The 26,429-nt window shown below is 37.4% G+C and overlaps 1 protein-coding gene across 2 annotated transcripts; it reads right to left on the reverse strand.

The window, feature by feature from the left end:
- Positions 1 to 272: 272 nt before the first annotated feature.
- On the reverse strand, positions 273 to 24,817 carry LOC127945972 (rab11 family-interacting protein 3-like). 2 transcript variants are annotated; one of them, XM_052542189.1, is made up of 14 exons: positions 21,619 to 24,817; positions 16,938 to 17,031; positions 15,313 to 15,386; positions 12,453 to 12,622; positions 9,046 to 9,264; positions 7,774 to 7,908; positions 6,676 to 6,711; positions 5,524 to 5,611; positions 4,517 to 4,761; positions 3,416 to 3,497; positions 3,124 to 3,261; positions 2,887 to 3,042; positions 1,930 to 2,070; positions 273 to 1,858 (listed from the first exon to the last, which is right to left on the reverse strand). In XM_052542189.1, exons 1-14 carry the CDS (start codon positions 24,289 to 24,291, stop codon positions 1,745 to 1,747), a joined length of 4,365 nt encoding a protein of 1,454 aa, XP_052398149.1. In that variant the 5' UTR covers positions 24,292 to 24,817; the 3' UTR covers positions 273 to 1,744. The 2 variants fall into 2 exon arrangements, with proteins under 2 accessions (XP_052398149.1, XP_052398150.1); XM_052542190.1 differs by lacking the exon at positions 7,774 to 7,908 and having other exon boundaries at positions 21,619 to 24,815.
- Between the last annotated feature and the right edge of the window lie 1,612 nt (positions 24,818 to 26,429).

The following is a 26,429-nucleotide window of genomic DNA, read 5'->3' on the forward strand; positions in this document are numbered from 1 at the left end:
TTTATTTAGCAAAATAAGGTGGATAAATAACATAGGTCAAAGATTAACGGTTGGGTTTCAATAACTGCATCAGGTTTTTCAAACACCTTTGCATTTTATTTTCATTCATTTATTCACTGTTCAATCTTATTGTGTACAAAAAGCTGTAAAACTAGGCCTGTTTCTTACGGATAAATTCTATTCTATTTGACTCTTGTTTGGAGTTTAAAGTGCAGTTTATGTGCACACTCATAGATCTGACACATAAAAAAGAAGAAACATTCACACAGAACTTATTTGCACTTAATTTATTGGTAACTCATTTTATTTAATTTTTCTTTTAATCACCTTCATACAATTTTTTGAAAATCTATAAGACCCCAAACAGTAAAAGATACATCTTATGGGGGGTATCTTTAAAAGAAAGCCAAACATTCAACCAGAAGACAATACTGATATCTTTCATTTATACAGCAACTTTGACAATTAAAGTAAACATCATTTTTTACAATTGTATCCTTCATTACAAGGAGTCCGTTTTCTTGTATTAACATGTGTTTATAACTATTATTAAAGTCTAAGTGGCAAGCAGAACTCCTCTAAGCGGTGAAATGTTGTCTTTGGACACTGGAAATGTGTCTTAAATCATATACAGCAGCTGTATAACATCAAGAGCAGTAGATTCAGATCTTCCCTAATCGTCTCTGTAAGGAAATTAAGGAGACAGTTGGCGGCAAACGCACAAGCGTACATCCTCAGAAGTTTAAAGAAGCAATGTTCCCGCACTTTAATGTCCATCGGTATCATTACAGTAGCTTTAAAACAGCCACACATAAATACATATGCATTTTCCACCGGATTTTCCCAGTCAAAAAAAGTTGAAAGTGAAACTCAAACATGCTTTTCCCGGATGAGAGGGATGTCGATCCATAATGGTGCGCTGGAACAGTCGAACAGTGGAAGACAACATGAAACGAAATCTTTATCTTCATAAAAATACGAGTCCAAGAACCAGACGTTCTAGATCAATATTTACACCCAAATTCATCAGAGACAGAAAGAGTTCTGAAACGCAGAAATGAAGCAGAAGTTTTTCTTTTTTCGCTTCGAGTGTCCGCTTCGATTTCCCGCCAACGCTGATAAAACAGCTTCACTTTATTTATCCTTCAAACTATTGAAATAGCAATCAGTAATTTCTCTAAATGAAATAGCTTGAAGTGCAAAGAACATTTCCAGAGTCTTTTGTACAGAAAATAAAAGTCTTTAGGAAAAGAATCCAGGACAGGAGCAAGCAGACGAATATTCTCAGCGAGAAATCAAATCGCACGGGATCCATGACCTTACCCACAATGCAACACTGTGGACTCCCTTGGTGGGTGTCAGTCTCCCCTGACGCTTCATCGTAATAAATAACAATATAAAGAAAAACGCAAGTATAAACACTGAGATTCAGCAAAAACTCGTTCACGAGTTAAATGTTACACACACGCTCAACCCTCAGGCCAGCTAATGTCCCTCACATGGGTTAAACCAGACTTAAACAAGATTCTTACACTGAAATTCAATCCGTGAATTGTGTACACAGAGGGAACGGGCACCTCAATCCCAAAACACAGGGAAGTCACAGGAACCGAAGGACGGGGCCATTCACACACACACACACACACAAAACAAACAGTGCTCTGAATGATTCAGTTATTTGATCAACATAACAATGCATCTCTTAATGCATCTCTCGCCTCCTGTTTCACTTCAGCTATGGTGATTATTTGACCTCCAGGATGGAGGGGTTGGACTCCATGATGGCGACGATGATGCGGTCGATGTAGTCCTGCAGACGGAAGTTGATATCCTCCTGTTTGTGCACGGCCTCCATCAGCTGCTCACACACACAATACACATCAGTGTTCATATTAAAAGCAGAAACAAGCACAATAGTGTGATACTGACCTCAGAGCGAGACACATTGTTGATCTCGGTGGCGAGCGACTCGGACAGAGACTCGGTGAACAAGCTCTTCGCCCCCTGGATGCTCAGATTAATGATCTGTCCGTTCAGCTCGTCGTTCTGCTCCTTCAGACCGCGGTTATCCTGCACACACACACACACACACACAGATATTTGACCTGTTTGAGTCTTGGGACTGTCGTTAGTGGGTTTATTCAGTCTGTGCGGACTAGTTTAAGTTTGTGTACCTGTTTGAGTGTGTAGTTATCTGTTGACTAATTTAAGTCCGCTTACAAGTTTTTTAATGTATGTTGACCGTTATGAGTCTGTATTAACCGGTCTGAGACTTCTGGGTTTATGTTTATCTGTTTTAAGTCTTTCTGAACTAGTATGAGTTTATCAGTTTGAGTCTTGGACAAGTCTGTACCCGTCCTGTCTTTGTTATTTTATTTTTGGTCTATGCGGTGCAGTTTAAGTTTGCATTTAAGTCTGTTTTTACCAGTACCAGTCCTTTTTATATAACTTATATAAACATATATAAGTCGCATTTATTTAGAACCAAGAGAAAACATTACCGTCTACAGCCACCAGAGGGCGCTCTATGAGTTCATTTCTCTCGGTTCATGTCAAATTAATTTTGATAAATAAGTCGCACCTGACTATAAGTCGCATGACCAGCCAAACTATGAAAAATAGTGCGACGTATAGTCCGGAAAATACAGTACCTTTAGTGTTTGTGTTTTCTTAGTTTAGTTAAGGCTTACCTTTTAAAATATCTGGGCCTGTTTTTAGTCTGTTTACCAGTCTGAGTGTGCATTTAAGTCTGTCTTTAGTTGTTTGAGTCTGGGTTTTTACAGATTTGAGTCAGTTGTTACCAGTGAAAGTCTGCTTTTTACAGTTTTTCGAGTCTATTCTTGCCTTGTGTCTTTTCTATGTTGACCAGTTTAAGTCAGTTTGTACCTCTTTGAGTCTGCGTATCTCCTGCTCCAGTTCGCTCTCTCTCATGTGAGTGTTGTATTCCTGCAGGCCGGAGCTGGCCGATCGGCCTCGTCTCGCTTCAGCCTCCAACTTAAACAGCTGCAGGTGTTCCAGCTGCTTTCTCAAGTCCTCTATCAACTACACACGCACAGAGAAGCCATTAACAGAGACGAACAACCATGTGACCCCTGCTATAAAGCCAAAGAGGTGACCTCTCACCCCCTGAGTGCACTCCTTCTCTTTCTGGGTCGTGTGGCGTTCATGGCTCAGTTTGTCGGCCATTTTTCTGCGAGATTCGACTTCTTCGTTCAATCGATCTGTGACGTCGTCCATCTGATCCTGAAGTTTCCTCTTTTCCTGCAAAAAATGACGTCCTGTTAGAGACCGTTTGGACTTTCTTTTGGACACTCGGCAACAAATAAGAGTAAAAAAGCGACTAAAATAAATGTAAATAGATTTTCACTCATGATTTGGCTCTGTATGTGATCTACAGACGTGTATGTGTTGGTACCTCCTCCAGTCTCTCGATGTTGGCTCTTAGACAGGGAACACATGACCTCAGCTCACTGTTCTCCTCATCCAACTGATGCAACCTGAACACACAGACAAAAATGATACACTATGAGATTTTCTTTTTGGGCAGAGTGCACAATGAAAACATTCAAATGCAATACTGGGTGAGAGAAAACAAAAAGTCATCATAGATGGCAGACACATCCACAAAGAAGAGCTTCACAAAATAACAGATAAAAGCTCTTAACTAGTATTATTTATATAGTATTATTGCATAACATTTTTTAATTGCCTAGTTAAAGTTTAGTAAATGTATGTTTTTAAAGAAATACTTCTATGTAGCTTTAATTGATAAAAAAAGAAAAAAAAAAGAAAAATAGAATTTTTTTCAGTTAGTTGCAAAGGCTTTACTTCAATTTACATAAACATTTTTAATAGTGTTAGAAAACAATAACAACACTATAATCATCCTTGAATATGTGAAAAGTGAGAAATAGTTTTAACTGCATATGATGAATGTCTACATATTTCTTATTCTTTCTCAGGACTGTTAATAAAATCGCACCTCTCCAAATGTGCTTAACAATACGTGGTGCAAGACTCATGACATACACAGCCCACAAACACTTGTTTTTTAATTCTGTTGATGCAAATTGTTTAAAAAGTAACATTATATAAATGCATAATATAAATGAAGATTCATCATAATTGGAAAAAAGAATAATCTTGGAATCATCAGTTAAAATGGGTCAAAAATGACTAACCCACCAGATGCTTCATGTGACATCATATTCCAGCTAAAGTGTATTGTGCATTTTAACAGTCATGATATAATCTGTTTTTGTAGATCTTAAAAATATAATTAACAAATATTTTTCTGGTACATAAAATAATTGAAATGCATAATTTATTGGTCAGGGAAAGTGCAATGCAATGCAAAAAAAATAAAATCTTGTTGTTTAACCCTGACATAACCCTGAATTCAGTCCAAACTAGATCTGACTTCATCTGCGTAAAACATGTTGGTCGCCCACAACTAAATTTCTCAAAAAGCCATTCTACACTGATCATTAAAGATGTATTGTGTGGGTCCTCTCACCTGGCCTGGAGGTTCTCGATCTCCAGGTCTCTCTCTCTCTGGAGTTTGTTCAGAGCATCTCTGTGTTTACGTGTGTGTGTGAGTAAGTTCTCCTCTGCGTGCAGCTCCTGCTCCTTCAGCTGTTCCTCCAGAGCGTTTGCACGGTGGACGAGAGTGAGGTTCTCCTGCCGCAGACGTGCATGCTGCTCTTCGCTCTCCAACGAGTCCTTCTCCAGCTCACACACACGCTTCTCCAACAGCAACACCTGCAGCATAGACACAGCCTTCGTTCCTCATGCATTCACAAAACTATCCGTTTTTCTATTCCGTCCACGTCATGGGTGCATTTTTAACTGCACTCTCACAGTCAGATGAAAAGCAGATGATGCTTTAGGTGTGAACTGCTTAAATATAGTTGTTGCAAAATTAATTGCTAATTTCATGACATGAATGAAGGCATGTAAAAATGAAAGATAATCAATCAAAATGCACTAATCCACCAGTAATGTTTTGCTTTGAATGACAACATATTCCAAAAAAAAACGTTTTATGAATTTAAACTGACATAATATCCAAGTGTTACTGCATATTAAAAAACATGTGGCTAAATATAATTTAAGAAACGGCAATTATAGCAGAAACATTTCTAACTAATTACTTCTGCAGCAAGTGAACTGACTCAACATAAACACTACTGGCTTCTGTTGAGATACTTATAACTGAACTGAGCTTGTTTCATAATCAATGAACTTTACACAGTTATTGAACTGAATCAACATTGAACAGACTGTTAATTAGTCTCATTTTTTAAAAGGTTTGCATCATTGATTGTTATTTTCCTGTTTATCACTGTGAGGCTGATTTGGAATATCAAGGGGAAAAAATAAAACTATCATGGTAATATTAACTTTTTATTAAGATCTTGGTTACTTGTTGCACTTTGATGGTGATTATGAAAACAATTCAATTCACATCAAATGCACCATTTCAGCCAGTTCCATGCAAAATGTCTATACGTGTTTCCGAACCTTGTCTGTGATGTCACGATCTGCAAGGTCCAAAATGTCTCGAGTCAGATCTCCCATGACATCCAGAGTGCCAGAGTGCTGCAAGTGTCTGAAAAACACACGCAAACATTTCAACGTGTTCCCTACTGATCTGTAAACCAGCATGAATTTCCATGGGTTTTTCTAGTTACTGGACCAGCAAACTTAGACATAGTCGATCAAGAACACTGTAAAAAAAAAAAAAAATGATGTTCCTTCTCTGTATTTATGTCTTGTTTTCTAAACATTCTTAATTGAAAACACATTTACTTAAGGTGTAAAAAACACTGTTCAAGCACCTGTCAATTTTGAGATTTTGGGCTTTTTGGTTTTTCATAAAGTGCTTTTTCAAACTAGTGGACGGAAAACATCCAAAAGACACTGTTAAGTGTTTCTTTTATAGCACTTTATTATCTGTTTGTGTCGATAGATTTCAATTACAATGCATATTTTTAAAGGCCGTTTTCTCAAAATGAGTTTTTTCTTCAACACTGAGCCATAAATCTCCACTTCAGTAGCACTTACACGCACCAAATTTGACATTTTTTATTCCTGTCTATATTCTGAAGGTTTTTACAGAGGGATTTGTTCATATATATTTTCCTTGATTATATACAACATTTTATTCCCCCCAAAATTGTGAAAATATATTGTTTTCTGCCTGTTCCAAGTATTTTCTGAATTATGGAGTGACAAAAAAAGATAACCAGAATTCCCTCTGTAAAAACATTTGACTCTAATATGTCCAAAAAAAGTTACAAAAATTTTGAAACCGATTTTTGTACTAGACATTTATGCAAATTAGCACATATTTCATTAAATAATGCCTCATTTGCATATTTAAAAATAACATTTTTTTAAACTTGTAATACAAAAAATGTTTGCAATAATCAATGTTATCAATCAACTGGGTAAGTAAGGTGATAACTATTAGTTATTTTTTTAAATAAAGTCTTGCTAATTTTGCAAAATTACTTCAGATATAGGTCTTGTTTTCTGGAACATTTATCAAAACATAAGTGAGTTTTTGCTGAAAACACGAAAAAACATCTGAAATTACATGCAAACACATCACAAAAGATTCCTTTCATCCTTAAAAAGAGACGTTTGGTGCATTGAGAGGCAGGATCTCACCTTGCTGCTTTCTTACTGGACAACCTCTTGCTGGAACTATAAAGGAAAGAACAAACAGGAAACGGGTCAGGAAGAAAGAACGGCAAAGAGGAAAAACTCTTTCCATCCGTGACCTGTGAACCGCAGATCAAAAAACACCCAGCGAAGCGCTGAAGTTTGGGGCTGTCAGCTCTTTCTGCAGGTTGAAGGCTGAATCAATGCTCTTCTTTCAATGGTAATGACCTCACGGCACACGGAAATAAACTCTTTATGTATTTATGGAGGTGTAACATGGATGCGTGAAAGGAGATTCTGTTCCTGTTGCACAAGTCTGAAGAGAAACGGCTTTGTCTATTCTATTCATAGTCAGAAAACAACCTCATCATGGTTCCCTACTGCCGCTTAGGACTTTCCATGATCTTTTAAACAAAATACCATATATTAATATGTTAAATTAAAGTTTCCTAGGCAAAATTTATTGGGAAAAACTGACCAGTGCAACACAAAATTGAAAATTGTATGCATACCCAGGTTTAATGGTAACACAATGTTATACAGTTCTTAAAGGTACAGTACACCCAATAATAAAAACTCATGCCCTTACGAGTTAATAAAAAAAAAAAAAAAATGAGATTTTTGAGCTTTTCTTGTCTATACAATGGTGTAGTTAAATAAATACAGTCATGTACTGTAGGTTTTGAACTACATGAGGGTGAGCAAATGATGACAGGATTATAATTTTTAAGCTTCCTTCTCTTTAAGAAATTTGCTTACCTATGTGTTTTAAACCATCAAGCCTGCCAACTTATATTTGTATGATGTAGCCTATATTATTTGTATAAAATGTACATAAAAAGCACTTAAAGACTATTGTTCATGCATAAAACACACACACACACACACACACACAGCATCAACAGCAGAGCATTCATGTTCACCACAAACCTCATCTACAGAATGTACAAACACTGAGTCTTCACATCAAAACCAACACGAGTCATGTGACACTGTACACACATGCAGACAGTAAATGAGGGCGTGTGTGTGTGCGCGTGTGTACAGTGGCCAAACTCAACACACACACGCAGGGGAGGCGTGCACATGCTGCGGGAGCGTTACCTATTCATCTCTAGTAACTGCAGGCGCGTGGACAGATCCTCCAGACGACTGATCTGCTTATGACAGTGAGTGCAGAAAAACTCCAGCGCCTCCGACTGAAGGAAACTCTGGAAACTAGCAGGAAAAGAGCTGGGGCTGAGGAGAACAGAGGAGAAACAGAGAGGAAACAAAGGGAATAATGAGAGGAGAGGAGAAGATACGAGTAGTAAGAGGAGAAATTAGCAGGAGACAGGAGAAATTAGGAGTAAAGAACAGGGGAGAAGAATAGAAATGAGTAGAGAAGAGAAATTAAGAGAAGATATGACAGGAGAAACAGAACAGAAATCAGGAGAAACGAGCAGAGGAGAAATTCGGAGAGAGAAGACATGACAGGAGACATTAGTAGAGGATAAATGAAAAGATGAGCAGATGAGAAGTCGTGAGAGAGGAGAGGATATGGGAGAAATAAGTAAAGACGAATAGGAGGAGGAGAAGAAATGAGGAGAAGATAGGAGAAATGAGAAATTGGGAAGAAACGACAGTAGAAATAGATATATGAAAGAGAACAGAAGACATGTGAAGGGGAGAGGATAAGATATGACGGGAGAAATGAGGAGAGGAGAGTGTGTGAGTGATTAATAAAGAGAGGGAGGGAGAGAACGGGGATCATTGAGTTTAAGTGAAGGACGGAGGAGGATCTACAGTGAAGGAGAAGTGTGTGTGGGTTTATCTGAACAGGTCTGAGAGTGTGTTGTGTTTCCATGCGCTCTTCTCTAGTGTCGAGGTGTGTGCTGGATCACATGACCACATCAGCACCGCAGTAAAACACTAGCCACAGCAACTCCACCTTTACCCACTGATCAGAGAAATACTAGAGCAGTCAGCAGGACATCGGGCGGTTCACCTTTTAACACATGCACACACTGCTCAGAGGGATCATAACATCTCCATCTGTCTCACAGACACACACACAGGTTTGGTTTGGTCTATCACACACTCTTTGTAAATGTGAGAAGTGGTATGTGGTCAGGAATGGTCTCATTGTGCACCTGACCTTTGCTGCTGTGCTGACTCACTTCTCACTGTGTGGAAACTAGAAAGTGTATTTCTATTTGTGCCCAGATAAACATTTACAGTGCCTATTTATACCGTCCAAGTTTAGCTTGGGGTAAAGAATAATGTCACACTGTCTTCGATGTATGGAGTGTGTAAGCTATACAATACTTAAACCGTTTGAGAATGTTTTTATGCTTTAAATAATCCAGGTATTTGTTGGATAAACTTGTGTGTTACCTAGGCGTGAGCAGCATCAGGGGGCGGGGCAGTGGGCTGTCCGGGTGTGGGAGTGGCTCTGTAGTTCCCTCCCCCTCTGGCTCCGCCCCTCTATCCTCCTGATTGGCCAGCAGCAGGTCTGAAGTGTTGTGGCTCTCACCGAAGTCCTCAAAGTGCTCCTCCTCTCCTCCAATCACGGCCACGAGGGTGTGGCCATTCAAATCAGAGCCCAATGTGAACCTATCACAGAAACACATGGAATATAATGTGTTATCTAAACAGATTTCATTAAATGCTATTGAAAATACCAGAAACAATGGCAAAAGCTTGTAGCAAATTAATAAATTTAAATGCATTTTTAGTTCTCTGGACATGAATCTAAAAATGAATCTCAAGTGTTTGGGGTTGATAAGATTTTATTTTATTTTAGTGAATTAAAAAAAGTTTCTTAAGCTCACCAAAGCTGCATTTAAAGACTATGTTGTCTGTTGAATAGGTTTTAAAATTGAATTTATTTCTGTGATGCAAAGCTGATTTGTCAGAATCATTCCTCCATTCTTCAGTGTCACATGATCTTCAGAAATCATTCTAATACACTGCTCAAGAAAAAAAATTTTTTTATTAAATGTTGAAAAGTTTAAAATTTTTGTGGAAATTATGATGCATTTTTTCCTGGATTCTTTAATTAATAGAAAGTTCAAAAGAACAGCATATTTTATGACAAATGTCTTTCACATTTTAATGCATTAATTTAATGCTCTCTTGCTAAATAAACATTACTTGCTCAAAAAATACATTAAGCTTAATTTATGTCTAATTTACCCTTAATTCACATAATTTAGCACAAGTTTTAGATTAACAGTCTTAAGGAAAAATCATACAACTTTAAAATGTAAACATGTTTACAGTGTCTCGGAACAATAAATTGAAATTCTGAAGATATTCATGTTTGCTTTTTTATTCCTAATATTTAAAAATAAAAAAAACTTGAAAATCATTCTTGTGTGTAAGGCAGAACTTGAACAGTTTTTTTTAAAGATGATAATCTGATAATTCACTTTAATCTCTCAGCAGCCCTAAAAATGGCTGAAGAACACCGGATAGATTATACAAAAAAAAGCACAAACCCTAAAGAATCCACATAAAAACAGCCCAATGCCAGTGTTTTCAGAAGTGCTCCTGAAGACGAACAGACTCAAAGTAGGACAGTGATCACAGGTCACATGAAAACATCACAAACAACACTTTTAAAGTACATTTCATGCATTAAATGCAAAAAACATTCAAAGGTTTAGGGTCAGAGTGTTTTAAATCAAAGAATCATGAAAAAAAAGATCACAGTTTCTATAAAAATATTTTTCAACACTCATAATAATTTGAAATGTTTCTCGAGCGGCAAATCATCATATCAGAATGATTTCTGAAGATCATGTGACACTGAAGACTGGAGGAATGATGCTGAAAATACAGCTTTGATCACAGGAATAAATTACATCTTAAAATATATTCACATAGAAAATGGCTATTTAAAATTGTAAAAAAATTACACAACATTACTGTTTTCGCTGTATTTCTGAGCAAATAAATGGAGTCTTGACAAGCAGAAGAATCGAAAACATAAAAAAAAAACTTTCCAAAGCTTTGAATGGTTGTGTATGTAAAGGATCACACACAACAGACATAACAATTTAACAAGAGAACTAGGTTACATAAACCTGTCATATACTCACCCTCGTTTCACTATAACATTGCGATTGGTCACACAAAGCACCCGTGAAGGAGGCGACCGCATCTTAAAGCGATTCGGCCTTTCTTTAGAGATTCTGAGCAACTGGGCACACAGCGTGTCAGTGAAGCCAAACTCCCACGATCGATAATAACACTGCTTACTCAGAACGAACTAGCTTTCTGTGAGGTAACATGCAGTTGTCCCTGTAGAGTTTAATCTGCTGGACATTCCTTCCAAACGTTTGTGACCCGGAAAATCACAGTTACATATGCTTAAGACGTACGATGTGTGTGCGTCTTAATCTGATTTAGAGCTCAGTGACGGTGACCCAGTGTGTGTGCTAACATGATCTGCAATCAGATTAATATCTGTATGCATGAACTTCTGTTCACACGAAAACACGTATTTAACACAGAAACACGTTGCATTAATAATGCAACAAAATCGACTGAGTGAACCTTGGTAGGCAGGTAAACTAAGGCTAGTCTGTGGGATCTGAACAAAATCTAAAAGCTAAGCACTGATAACTGAGACCAGAAGTCAAAGATCTAGAGAAAAATCTGCAAGTTATCGTAAAATATGACTATGTATTTTCCGTAACTCAGACTGTGAGCTTCTGGAAGGCGACACGGCGTGACCCTGACACGGCAGGAATGTTAAATCAAGAGAAACACATGAGAAGGCCGAGATACAGGACATTTTACAATGACAGAGGAGAGTAAGAGTGATGGGTAAAATGGGCCGCAGGAAGGCAGAAAGAGCAAACTCCACACTTCCTGCACCCGGGCGACAGGAAAATAAAGACTGACACCGATGATAACACAGGAAACAGGAACACCTCGGTCAGCTGAGCTGATGTTAGTGGCTCTTGGGAAATAAGAAACGCTAGTCAGCAGATTCTTGCACAAACACAACAGCGCACAACACCACTGCACACTTACTGCACTAAATTTTAAAGAAATGCAATCCAATGCAATTTCAAAAACCAACAACCTTATTTTCTGTCATAACCAGTCACCTTTGCTCAACACTTATGTGGCATTACATGGCAAGGACTGTTTTTGTGGCGCCTGCCTAATAAAACTAAAATAAGTTAAAAACCAAAACGTGTTTTTCTAGAGAACACTGTGCCCAAAGCTGATACACAGTATCAGGAAGTTGTATTATTTTGTGAGATTATTGCTGAGATTCAAGGCTACCGAAACGACACTGTTTACAGGTCAACATGATGTCATCATCATTTCTGCAGTTATTTTAGTTTTTCTGAATTATCTTTTGCTTTTAATTTTGTTATGGGTGATTTTAATTAAGTTTCAGTACTTATTCAATTTAAGCTAATTTCTAAAACATTTCTACTTTTCGTTTAAGCTTCTTAAGTTTCAGCGTTATTTAAATACATATTATAGTATTCACGTTCACAAGATGTTAACTGACGGACTGGAGAGGGGTGGATTATTGTGATGTTTTTATCAGCTGTTTGGACTCTCATTCTGACGGCACCCATTCACTACAGAGCATCCATCAGTGAGCAAGTGATGTAATGCTACATTTCTCCAAACCTGTTCTGATGAAGAAAATCTCATCTACATTCTGGATGACCTGAGAATTTGTACATTTGCATTTATGGCATGATTTTGGGTGACTGATGAATCCAGTCTCTTTGTTCATGTCATTTCACACCCGTGTGTCGGTGTGTTACCTGTTGTGGTCGTCTCCATCCGTGAGTGTGTTTTCAATGCCGCTGTCAGTCTCCACGTCCTCATGGAGTTCAGGATGGACCAGAGCCGTCGTGTCCTCGTCTGTGAAGGTTTCACACTCACTGTAGGCGCTCTCCGACCCGAGATAGGCGCTGTCGGAGACCTCCGCCTGCTGCAAACACACACACACACACACACACACACACACACACACACACACACACACACACACACACACACACACACACACACACAGATTACAAAACTTTTATTGCTTTTGAATACATAAAGGCGTTTCCCCTTATGCTGCACGAAGCAACCTCGTCTCAGAGGTTTCTCCTAAAAACAACTGAATCAATGATTGACATGCTGTAATGATACGGAGCTATAAAATGAATGTGGATAACAGCTTTAAGTTTATACTTTTCGAAGCAGATTTTGAAAAGCATTTTTAGTAATTTCACCAGCTCACGCTTTTTATAAGCAACAACATGCAAACACACACGGACGGGAGGTTACTGATGTTTGCAACGAATGTTTACAGAACAAAATGATCCGATGTATTCAGGAGTGAGTTCAGCCTACTCACCTGTCAATCATCCACTGCACAAAAACTAAGCGTTTAAACTTTAAAAGACTCTCACAAGAAAAACTGTTGCTTTGTTGTTATTTACTGCCAAGTTTACATGTACAATGAAGGTGCATATGCTATTTACATAAACAATACATCAATGATTAAATATTAATAATGACAGGGAAACGATCTGGGCGCAATAAAGAAAAAAATGCAAACGTATGTAATATCACTTTTTCTACTAGGTAATTTATTTTTATTTTTACACTAAGTAAAATATATATAATACACATAATGTATATCCTTTAATCTAATGTTTATTTTCTTCCATTTTTTCTGTTTTTTTTTTTTTATTCCATGTGAAACATTTTCTTAAATTCCTAATTAAAAGATACAAAAACAAAAGTACACTCCTTGTTCTATTTTTTTTCTCTTTGTTCTCATTTTTATATCATTTAAAACATTTTCTTGTTAAAAAAAAAAACAAAAACAAATATGTCCAAAAAAATAAATGTCCTAATGTTTATTTCCCCCTTTGCTTATGTAATACATTCTCTTAAAAAAAAACAACTACAAAATAAAGGAATAAAATGTATTAACCTTGTCCCGCTGTTTATTTTCCCTTTCTATACTCTTTACAACATAAATTAATTTAATAATTAGAAAAGTTACAAGTGAGAAACGTTTTAGTCTTTTAAAAACACAATGGCCAAAGTAAACCTCAAACCTTCAGTCGATCAGTCAGCTCGAACCAAAAGTACAAACTCCATCAGAAAACCTGCATCTCAGTGCCCAACGTACCTGCGTGAGTCTGTGAGGAGCTCTTAAAACAGGAGAGGCCATTCCCAAAACCATTCTTCCTACTCGAGTACCGTCACACGGGAAAAACAGGTTCACTAACTAACAACAGCTACTTCCTGTCTCTCGCACAGCCCCCACATCGAGTCACCAGAGAGAGAAATTACTCCTAGTGTGCTGCCTTGGAAAATAAGGACCAAAGTCTGAAGGACACCAGGACCAGGAGGAGGCGGAGTCTGTGCCCTGACCACGCCCCTTTAATTAACATTACACTCATGTGCCAACAGAACTTCTCAGTGTCCTGTCTAATTAGACAGCATTTTTAGTGTATCTGTGATAGCCAAAAATGCTGTCTAGGTAGGCAGCTCACTAGGTTTTAACACTATTTATGTTTTTCGTTTCAATCTCTTTTTATGTAGCAAAGCATTAACAATTCACACCCAACATGCACAAAACACTTATTCATGACAGCACGTGCTGCAACAGTCATATGTTCTGATGACTGACAGGTGTGAGCATGTGTGTGTTATAAAAAAAAATCTATCACCAGCCTGTCCTGTATATTGTCAACAATGTGTGTGTGTGTGTGTGTGTGTAAGTGTGTTTGTTCCTCTGGATGAGATGCTACACAAACCACCTCAACCGGTGTGTTTGTGTAGCGTTGTGCATACACTGAAACAGCACAGCCATTCATGACCCACAGGAAAACACACATGTGTGTGTGTGTTTCATTAGAAGTGACGGGAAACAGAAATGAGGAAAGGGAAAATCTGATCGAAAAAACAAGATCCTGAAGCAGCACATTGCACATTTCTGTATTTACAAAATGAATATGCTCAATACTTATAATAACTTATAATTAAAGCTTTTGATAGATGAGGCCATAACCACTGTCGACACTGAGGTATACAAACCAAACTAACCATCATTTATTCAAGTGGTTATTAAAGCTAGCTTAAAATATAAAACAGTAACAAAAAGAGTAGTTAACCACACATGTTCAAAGTCACTTAAATCATCTTTCTTCCCCATTCTGATGCGTCTTCAACACACCTAGATGCCTAAATGCATTGAGTTGCTGCCATCTGATTGGCTGATGAGCAATTTGAGTTACCAAGCAATTGAACAGGTGTACCTAATAAAGCAGCCGATATGAAGAAACTGAATCCAGAAGAACTGTGGTAACAGGACTGATTACATATTCTACAATAACTACAATATTATTAGATGTCCTTCTGAAATACTACTGCATATGTAGTTAGTAAATATTGAATGAGCTGAATGCACATTTCAGCACTGAGCCAGCAGGAGGCGCTGTAGCGGAGCAATGAACATGCTCTGTTTCTCCTCTTCTGTGGGCTTTCAGGCTTTTGGGGAATTTGTGGAATGTGCTGGTCTAGAATCCACGATTCAGCAAAATGTGGTCCTGAAGTTCTGATTTATTATGTTTGTTATGACAAGCACGGAGGAGATGTTGGTGTGTTATATACCTCGTCATATTCCTCTGGAGGTCCACTGGCTTCCCCCGCACCGAGAGGAGTCTTGTAGAGATATGGATCAGAACCTGATAAAGAACAACATCTTCAAACAGGATTATGACAAATGACTACTGAAAACTTTATATTGTAATGGAATACATTGCACTGAGCGACTGGGCTGTCTGGAGTCCAGGAAACAATATTTATGTAATAGTCTGTTTCAGATAGCTAGAATATTTTCCTAATGAAAAAATGTTTCCTTGAATCTGGTCAATGCTATGGAGTACAAATAGACAGGCGGGGAGAGGGAGATGCTCCAGTCACTCATCCATTAATAAAAGAGAAATCTGAGCGCACAGCAGGCCATTAGAAACATGACCATCCTCATTACTGAAGTATTATCAGTAGAAAACCCAAGCAGAGCACTTTAAGCTATTCCTGCATCATCATAATAGATTTAAAGAGAGATGGGGAGTGTATGAGACTGCTATCGTATGGACTGTCTTGAAATATAGCTAACATAAACCACATTTTTAGCTAAATAAACAATATTTGGCATAGCATCACTTACTCAGCAATGGATGCTCTGCAGTGAATGGGTGCCGTGAGAATGAGAGTGCAAACAGCTGATAGAAACATCACAATAATCCACACCACTCCAGTCCATCAGTTAATGTGTTGAAGTTAAAAACTCCTGTTGTCCTCTCACATCAAAATACAACCATATATTTGTTTAGATCGGTTACCAATGCTTTATCTGTGCATATTTCTCTCCTGAGATTCAGACGAGATCACGCTTTCTCTGGAGGATTCGAAATATATCCTCATATTTTGTATTTTAGCCAGAAGCAACAGTTTGACACTCCACAAGATGTTAATTTTATCAGCTGTTTGGACTCTCATTCTGACGGCACCCATTCACTGCAGAGGATCCATTGATGAGCAAGTAATGCAATCTTGTAGTTCGGTTTGTTTGATTCATTTGGTCCAGACCAAAAAGGAAAACGATACATTTGGTTTAGAGGTAAGATTAAAACGTGTAAAGCATCTTTGTCTAGCAGGTGTCTTCAAGAAAACTATGACAGCAGACATCTGAGGATTATCATGTGTGCTTTTCTACATCATTTTTGCATTTAAGATCAGGTTCAGTAGTGTATTATGGTGTGAATTCACTTCGTTTTATCTAGCTCAATATATCAGTCATTTTAATTTTCCTGTGAGGCAATATAAAATCTCTTAATTTCCATTTCAGCGGTGTGATTCACTGAGTAATTCACAAGCGCTCTGACTCATTTGTTTTTCTGCAATTTGTATTTCAGGAGATGTGAAGTCTCAATCAGAAAAAAATAATTACTAAATAGTGTCAGATTATCACACAGTCATCAAGAAAACAAGATGTTTGTGTTTCTAACTTGGCTATTCTTTTGAGGGCAAAACTGATGATGGGAACTCTAGCCAAACCTGAGAAAAATCCTTTTGGAGATGTTCTTAAAGATTAAAAAATGCTGCTTCAAGGATTTAAATATTTTTTATTTGGTTCCGAAATTGACACATTTTTTGGAAGTCTATAGTATAGATGATCTCTAATTAGCATGATTTAAAGCATGCCTTGAGTGAGTTTGTATGTGCTGCTGTACCTTCATTACTGATTGCGCTGATGCCTCTGTGGAAATCCTCAAAACTGATCACCCCCAGACCGCTGGGATCCAAGAACCGTGTCAGATCCTTCACCTGAAACCACAAACAAACACAATCAACATTCCACAATCACAGCTGCATCATGGAACACATTATCATACATTTAATGACAACAAAACACACCAAACTGATTCTCACTCAAAAATGGGTAAAGAATGCGATCTTAAAAGTCTTTTTATCAACCTGTTAACTGTCACCCCGTCCCGTATACGGGACGCCTACGTTGACTATACTATATTACAATCAAATCTAATCTAATCTTGACAAACTATATATCGTTGGAAAGGTCTAAGACTCCCAAATATATATTATACCAATATTTTTTGTTAAAAATTATGTAGGAAAAGTAATAGATCAATTTATGACAAGAGTGCACCCTCAGAAATCTACATTACAAAAGGAGCTTTTACCTTTGTTTAAAAAAAAAGACTTCCTCGTTGCCTTTTTCTCTATCACATTTTAGAAATCATCAGAAGTTATATATCACTTGAAAACATAAAATCTCAAAATTCATCCTTTAAAACCCATTTTAAAATCAGACATTGCATTACCATGTAAATGGCACATCAAAATCATGTTACAAAATGTTTTCAGTCATGAATTATAAAAATTTAGGTTTGTATCATGCACATTCAAGTCTATCTTCAAAAACGTGAGTGACAGTTAACAGGTTAAAGACATGATTTTACCCTGCATAAATTAAAAAAAAATAATTTAAAGTGAGAATAAGAGACTCAAAAGTGACATGAGCTCATTTTAGCATTTTTCTTATCTGATCTAAGATCTTCTATTCCAAGAACAAAACATTACATAAACTTATTTGTAACTCAAGGATAAACAAAACACAGAAAAGAGTCTGTCCATCTCTGAGATATGGTGGTAAAACACACATTCTCTCCCTCTCTCTCTCTCTCTCTCTCTCTCTCTCACACACACACACACACACAGTAAGTAACCAGGCAACAGCAGGACTGATAACCAGCAGGACATTCGTGAGTTACAGAATCAGAGTTCTTAAAGAAAAACACCAAACATGTTCAAATACCTCCAATCGAGAGATCAAACATCAAACTGTCGTCTAAACATTAAACTCTGTTTGTGTGTGTGATATTTTAGCTCTTGAAGGCACTGATTTACACATACAAAAAAAATAATTATATGCAAGTCAATGGCTACCGTCAACATTCTTCAAAATATCTTCTTTTGTGCTTAACAAAAGAGAGTCAGTCATACAGGTCAATGATGACTTCAGATTACTGTGTTACAAACAAAAACTACTATGCAATAAATAAAAATAATAAAATTTAAACTGAGAATAAAATTGATTACAACTAAATATGTAGTTAAAAATAAATAAAATGTACCAAAACTCATCTTCAGAAAAATAAAAAACAGAAAATTAGAGATGTTAATTTTAACCGGTTAAGTGTTAACCAACCGTTAAGAACTTTGACCGATTGATACAATCAGTTAAATGGTTTTAAAAGTTATTTATTTATTTGCATAAATTTGCTGCATTGGTAAAATATGCTATGCGTATTAAAAACAATTGTTTTTAGAGAAAAAAAAAACCGCGAGTCGCATCTTTCATTCAGAAATAGGCCTAAGGCCAACGCAAAATGTTATAATAAACACTGTAAACATAGCTTTGCTATTTTAGTTCCCCTCACTCCACAACAATCATTTTAATTAACAGAAGCCTATTTTAAAAATAACAAGAATAAAAAAATACCCTATAAAAAGCAGCATAATAAACGACAAGCCAAAACAAAACTGAAACCAACGTTGGGTCTCTCATTCGACACAAAATCAAATGTTTCCGTATTGGCTATGTATTTGAATGCCAAATTATTATTTATTTTATCCTACTTCACTTCTGTTCCAATATTCACGTAAAATAAAATGTTTTGCATAACATCATGGTGGTACGATGATAACACTTAACAGCACAGATTATATTACATTTTTAAACTGAGCAGTGTGTTTATTTCCATATGTTTGACAGACTGCATAGTCAAAGTATCAAAGGTTAACTATGTGCGTGCTGGCAGTGCATCACTTGATTTTTTCCCTTTTAACAGTGGAAGCAACTTCTCCTTTAAGTCATAAAGAATCAGAATTGTAAACGTTTGGCTTTTATTTTAAAACTAATCTTAATATAATATAAAATGCATAAAATAACCATAAAGAAAAATAGGATACTGCATGTTTCCTTCAATTCAAAATATGAATAAAAATATAATAAAAATAAATAAATAAATAAATAAATAAATAATAAAAATAATAAAATAACTATATAATACATGTTTGTTTATCAATACATTACTAACAGATCATGTAAAGATTATTCCTGGTATTTTATCACCTGTACAATCAATCAAATTTCCTTTAATTAATCAAATGACTGCTTTAGGTAATGACTGTAATGTGGGGCAGTCGAGGCGCTGTTTCACACCTGTACAGTATTTAAAAGCATCTCATGTCAAAGATTGAAAACCGGCGAGTCACGAATCAGTTACATGAAAAACTGACTAAGCAGACTAATCAAAAACACTAGGTTTTTATTTTAGGTCTTCACAAGCGAATTCACCCCATACAAATAAATTATTAGTTTTTCTTATTTCTACTTTCTTACATTTTAAAAAGCACAGTAACAGCTTTCTCAGAGTCAGACTCACACATGGACAGTTTTGCTCTGTTACCAGTTCCTTCCTGGCAAACGCTACTTCTGGGTAAGAATTTGCATCTAACGTCATACAATCTCATAGCGGCTGTATCACACAGATAAAAAAGACATGGAAATGACATCATAATGAAAGACACATCCACACAGACACAGTCTCTAGTGTGTCATGAAACTATACGAGACCAATGCAATCCACACACACACTCAGCATTTCTTTTTACATCATACCACTTTCTGTCTCCCTGATTCTTCATCAAGTTTATTTCTCTCCATCCTTTTAGTCATAAACCATTTCAGTGAGGCAACCAGCTGAGCAAGCTCTTATAATGAGAAGAAACCAGTGCAAATCTGAGTCCAATCACAGTCACGCAGACAAAGGAATGTCCCTCGAGGCTTCATTCCTGAAACCATAAACTACCTTAAAAAAAAAACACACAAACTTGCTTAGTGTTGCAAATATGTGATGCTTTTCTCATGACAAGGCGGTTAAAGTTTAAACCTACCACACTGTCACAAGCACACTGCGAAATTATACTGACCTCAAAGACATGTGTTTCAAAATAAGTCATATGTTTCATTACCTATGTACAGTGCAAGTGCATGTGAGAAAAGATGAATAACAATGATGAAAAGACATGCATCCCTCTCTATCGTCTCTATCTGCCCGTTTAACCTTCCAGTTGATTGTATCAGCAGTTTTAACAGTCACAAAAGAGCCAGACTTCCGGAATCAAATCCATCCTCTCTTAAATGCACAATGGCGCGTGTCTGTGGGATCGGGAGTTAACAGGAACACAAATCTTTATTCTCATCTGAACAGCAAAATAACCACAGAGGGATTCGGTACATCCAGTGCTTAACGTTAGGTCTCAAAAGCAGTTTGATAAATACATCCTCCTCTTGAATATCTACTGACCTGCCAAATATAAACACTAGTGCAACATCATTAATGCTCGTCAAACAATACAGAGGATCGGATTTTGTTAGATGAAATCATGAATTTCAAATACAGACCAATTCATACATTTCAGCCATGCATTATCTATTATTAATCTACCCTTATGTGTCAATTCCATGACTTACTAAACTAAAACCATTTTTTTTACTATCAAGAATATTCCTGTTTTAGAATAAAGTAAGCTAAAATCTGACAGAACCTCCAACATATTATTGATAACAACAAAAGCTTGTCCCTCTTTTTCTTTAAAATGAGCAAAAAAAAAAACTGTATTCATTAGTAGTCGGTTTAAAAAATGTTTCAACATGATTTGTGTAAAAAATATTCCAACTATTTATAAATATAAAATAGTTATACTATTTCTATGCAAAGTTATTTGCGTACTGACAACGCAATGCCATCAAACAGCTGTAAAAAGGGAGTTTTAAAAAATCTTGAAAGCTCAAATAATAAACAAATTTTAAAAGAAAACAATGAAAGTGGTCAAAAAAAGAAAAATTAATTTCACATTTCTATTTTTAAAGACTCGAAAAAAAGGCCCCGTTTATTTCCATGGTAAATATCTCACCATAACCTCAATCTGAAAACCATATTAAACCTGGAACGTTTTTTTAAAAAGCTGATGTCCAATTTAAGATAAAGAGAGCAATTATTACAAGTTCCCATCTAATTAAATATGTAAACATAAACAAACTTCGGTATAAAGATTCAGACATCATTAAAAGACAGTGACAATTGTTTTAATGCTTCCATAGCTCATTAAAACTGATGCAAAACAGCCGATAATTAAAAAAGGAAAGACAGAAACCATGAAAGAAAGCGTGAGAGATGCAGGTCAAGAGTGGTATTCTCAGTCTTTCGAGGGTTTGAATAATAAAAGAGCAGTTCTTGGGTGTCACCATGATCAAGTTTCACTATGTTCACATTAACCCACCACAAACTCACACAAATAGACACGGATACACCAAAAACTGACCTGTTCGGCTCCATATGCTTTTGCAAACTCGATGAACTCCTCAATATGGACAAATCCATCCCCGTCCCGATCCAAAGCCTGGAAAACCGCTCTGAGAGCCGACTGCTCCTCGCTTTTATGTGCTGTTGCGGAAACTATAGGCACGTTTATCAAATCCACCGGGACCATGTGGTCATGGAGCGATACGGCTGGCAGAGCATCTGTGGCCTTGCACAGATCCAGAGTCATTTCTGCATGTTTGGGAATGTTGGGAGTCTCAGGATTAATCTCCATCAAGGTCAGGCAGGCCTCCCCATCCAGGCTCGCTCTATAGGGAAAGACATTTCTATGTGAGGGAGGAGAGCTGGGGGCGACTGAGCTCACTTGTTGCTCTTGTGCCAGGTCTATCTGTGATAGTGTCAGCTGATGGAAATCTTCCTGATGTGTAAGCTGAGCAGGAAACCCCGCCTTTCCCTCTTCTGTAGCTTCACGCAATTGGCTAGGAGTCTCTGAAAGATCCCGCCCCCCTAGTTCACCCGTCACAATCAGCTGATTACCTGCACAGGTAAAGGGACTGGACTCTAAAGAATTAGGATTACTTGCACAATGAGGTATGACTTGATTCTTAGCAGACTGCATACTGCAATCTGATCTCTCCCTTCCTGGTGGAGAATCACTGGGAAGTTTCTCTTCAGCATTCAGCTGTGCATTGAGACCGTCATTGTGAGCTGTTGCATTTCCTTCAGGTGTGTCTATTACAATTGCACTTGAGTTTGCAGTTACACTGTCATTCAGTTGGTCCAAAGATGAGAGACTTTCCACTTTTAGCTGAGCACTGACTAGCTCCCGACAGGTTTCACTCATTGTAATCAGTTCTTGATTGTTGTCAGCTTTACTGTCATCTAGGTTTAAATAAGTAGTTTGCAAACTGTCCGACTTAATTTCCAAATTGGTTGCTTCTTGGTTTTGATGCAAATCTGAGATGTCTAAAACTTTGAGTGTGTCTAAATCCTCTTTGTTACCTATTGTGGGTGTATAATTAGCTTGCTGGGTCTCCATAGCCTCGGGGTCATCGTCTACATTGTCGGTTTCTACATTTGTTGCATTGTCCTGAAATTCAAGGGTGAGTGATTTAGATTCAAGACCGGGCGAGTCTGCTTCACATTTCTCCTGTTCTGTTAGCTCAATAGCATCTGTCACAGGTGGAATAACACGGTCTAAAGATGCCACAGCTTTGCAAGAGATGCTGTCTGTTAAGATTTCAAACACTGAATCAGGAATATCTCCATCGTGGGACTCCTCGGATAAGGCTTCAGCCTCCGGTGAATGAGTGGGCTGGATGTGGTCCTCCGGTAAGATGTCATCTGCAGGCGAGAGCTCAATTAAGGCATTATACTCGGATGTGCTGAGTGGCAAGGCTGTTGTGGACTCCTTATGTTCGTCTTTGTCAAGCAGACTTTCAGTTGAAGGATCTTCCGATTGTAAATCAACCAAAGCAATTGGTGCGAGTACTGTTTCAGGTTCTGAGTAATTTTTATCAGTTGTAGCATTGGACAAGACCTCCTCTTCTAACTCTTCTCCAGCTGTTTCCAATGGTACATCAAATGTGCATTCTGTGGATAAAACGCACAACATTTCTTCACAGAGTTCAGATGATATGCAAGACTCTCCTAATGGACTCCTACAAACAGTCTCTGCTTCAGATGATAGCTGTGTTGTTTCCGTGTTAGTGTCGGTCATCTCTTCGCTCTGTTGATCATCGTCATGGGTTTTGTTAATAGCTGGCGGCTTACGACTCTCCTGTTCAAAGTACAGATCTCCAACGAGCAGCCCGGGTAACAACATCTCTATCTCATCCATTGGAAGGGATGCACTACTCTCGTTATATGACAGAATAGGTGGTGGTATCTCTAAAGGGGTGAGCTCACAGGAAAGGGCTGAGGATGGGAGGTAAATGTGTTCTGGTGTAGATAGAGGTGTCTGAAATATAACTGAAGGCTTGGGATTGGAGTTCGTATCTGTACATGTCAACGAAACGGGCAACAAAACTTCAGAATCCAGAGTGAGATGAATCCCATGTGGAGGCACGCTATGACTATCATTGTTAACAAATGTTCTTTCCTCTAGGAAATCATGGCTGAACGCACAGTTTGTTAAATGTGTCTCCTCAAAGAGCTTGGTTTCTTGTAGTAGTGGGTCAATAATACCCAGCTCGCCTGTGTACACATCTAGATGTTTTGAAGTGGCAGTAACCTCCACTGGTTGCAGGAAATCGGGAACCTGTTCAGGACATCCATAAAAGTTGTTTTGATTCTGCACTTGAATATTTGAGACCGTAGGACTAGTAGATCTAGAATTAAAACAGATGAGATCTCCATCAACAAATTTCAAACTTTCAGGAGAACCCTCTCCTTTGAGATCTTGGGAAGGAGGAGGCGGAGCCTTCCAATCGGGATAGATACATTCCAAACCATTTTCCCAGGAATATGTCTGCCCAGAATACGGAGAAGACCAAAATAGGTCATCTAGGTTTATGGCGTTCTCCTGAAAAATGTCATTGGTAGATTCACCAACAGAACTGTTGTCTTTATCCATAAGGAGAAATCCAAGGGGATTCTCCTCGGATTCCCACTCTGCTTTCCCACTCACTTCCCACTCAGAACACCCCTGTGGGCTGGAGAGAACTTGCTCCATTGAAAAGATGAGTTCTCTCCTCTGACAAATGGAAATATTCCAGAAATGTTAATCCTTTATGATCCCACAAGGTAATAATGTCCAAATGGTGGCCTCTTCCAGCATATGCACCAAAAGAAATATCCCTGTGGAGACCCATGCGAAAGCATCCACCTCCCTGTAAATGATCAACTACTGTTTACTTTTGCAGACACAGGGATAATGTTTCATCGCCGTAATACAGCTCATATGGACTGAGATATTTTTCCAATATGCAAACCTCTCCATGGAGAAAAAAAATAAAATAAAAATGTTGGCAGTTTGTCTGTTCTGAATTCAGTCACATATAATCCACTTTACACAAGTCTTCTAAAAACACGTGGATCTACAGTACTAAAACATCTCTTATAAAAATTACAATATTAGAATATATACATGTATAAGAGAATAAACTGCATTACATAAAATAGAGAGCTTTATCAAACCCAATATAAAACTGTATATCCGCAGTTCATTAACTTTTAACTTTTTAACGATTTATTTTGTAAAAAGCGCTATACAAATAAACTTGAATTAACTTCCTAGTGTTAAAATACTACTCCTCAGTAAGTAAATCATTTTAATTTCACATTAATGGTACACTTATAACACGCTTGACCCTGGATTAGCTACTAATTATTAAAGTCTGGTTATGATGTATAAACACGAAGCAGTATATTCAATCAGTTTACTCGGATCCTCCCGCTCTTCACATATATGTCATTTTTTTATGTTTCATATATTAAGCACAACATAGTTTTAAACAGCTGTCATTAGACTATAAAAAAAAAGAGGAAACCCCTTAAATTATAACGTTAGATTATTCTAGCGCGGTTAGCATCAGCATCATCCACATCTGAGGTAAACCCATCAGAAGACTAACGTTAGCCCTTCTCATCTGAAAATAAAAAAGACCCGTGATGTTTCTGGTTCCCGTCAGACTTGATTGAATCCCTTTATTTGGTTTGATGCTAGGTGTTTTATTCCTCAGTTTGTCTTTCGTAAAAACAGGCCAACATCCAGGTCTCGCGAGTCATCCACCTGCGCTTGTTATTAGCCCGTTAGCGGGATCAAATCAGCGCGAGACCACCGGCATTCCCACACATAAAGCGCGAATCCCTTTTATTTTAATTCCTCGTCTGCGATATATCAGTTAACCTGAAATCCGAGATTTAGGATGAGCTTGTGATGTCCTGTTTTCTTAGTCGACGGGTGATGTTTCAGTCTCTCGATCTCTCTCTCTCTCTCTCATCAGCAGCAATCCACAACCTCTGCCGTCTTCTCTTACTCACTCACACAAACACAGAAAGTGACGTCAGCAACACGCATGCGCAGCGCCGGCGCCGCAGTCCAGCGCTTTAACCACAGGCGTCAAGAATCATTCCCGCGCGGTTGATTGCGATGGTGATGATAGAACGCAGATTTATAACGGTATTTTTTAAACGTCACATTCCCGCGTCTCTGTTCCAGTTAACTGACGATACTATCATTTGCTATTTCTAGAGGTAAAATAGTTGCTAACACAACCGTCTACTTAGAAGAAATGCTGATTTGTTAACCAAATAGTGTTATTTTCCGTTATTTACTGTGATTTTCTTGCGCCCCCATGTGTAAGAACAACGATATTACAGCTAAAAACATAATTCGTAAAAGGTAATACCAGAATTATAAAATATTTATTATGAAAACGTAAAATTTTATACATGTACTGTGGATGAAATTGAAAAAAAAAACGCTACTAATGTAGTGCTAAAATGGTCAGTTATGTTACCATAATGAAAATATACATTATAATTACTAAAACCTTGTGGTTAAACATGCTTGAAATATCAATATAACTGTCATGTAATGAGAAGACAGTTTAAGGGTGTCTTGTATAAATATCTTACCAGGTGAACCTTGATTTAATTTCTTTTTAGTAATTTTGTTGTTTGTTTATGCCATTTTACTAGATTTATTAAGACATGACAACTACCTGAATATATATATACACACACACACAGACACATTTTATATCTATATATATATATCATTTATTTCAGTTACCATTTATTTATTTACATTTAGTTTTTTTATAAATCTTTTTGTAAATTGTTAATTGTGCCAAATCAGTTCCTCAC

This window comes from Carassius gibelio, chromosome A24 (genome assembly GCF_023724105.1).
Source record: "Carassius gibelio isolate Cgi1373 ecotype wild population from Czech Republic chromosome A24, carGib1.2-hapl.c, whole genome shotgun sequence".
Taxonomy (NCBI): domain Eukaryota; kingdom Metazoa; phylum Chordata; class Actinopteri; order Cypriniformes; family Cyprinidae; genus Carassius; species Carassius gibelio.

Coding starts and splice junctions, on each gene's coding strand:
- LOC127945972 (XM_052542189.1), bottom strand. CDS start 24,291: ATGGAGCAAGTTCTCTCCAGCCCACAGGGGTGTTCTGAGTGGGAAGTG. Junction 12,623..15,312: donor CTCCAGAGGAATATGACGAG/GTATATAACACA, acceptor GTGTGTTTGCAG/CAGGCGGAGGTCTCCGACAG. Junction 3,498..4,516: donor ATCGAGAACCTCCAGGCCAG/GTGAGAGGACCC, acceptor CTGTGTGTTCAG/GTTGCATCAGTTGGATGAGG.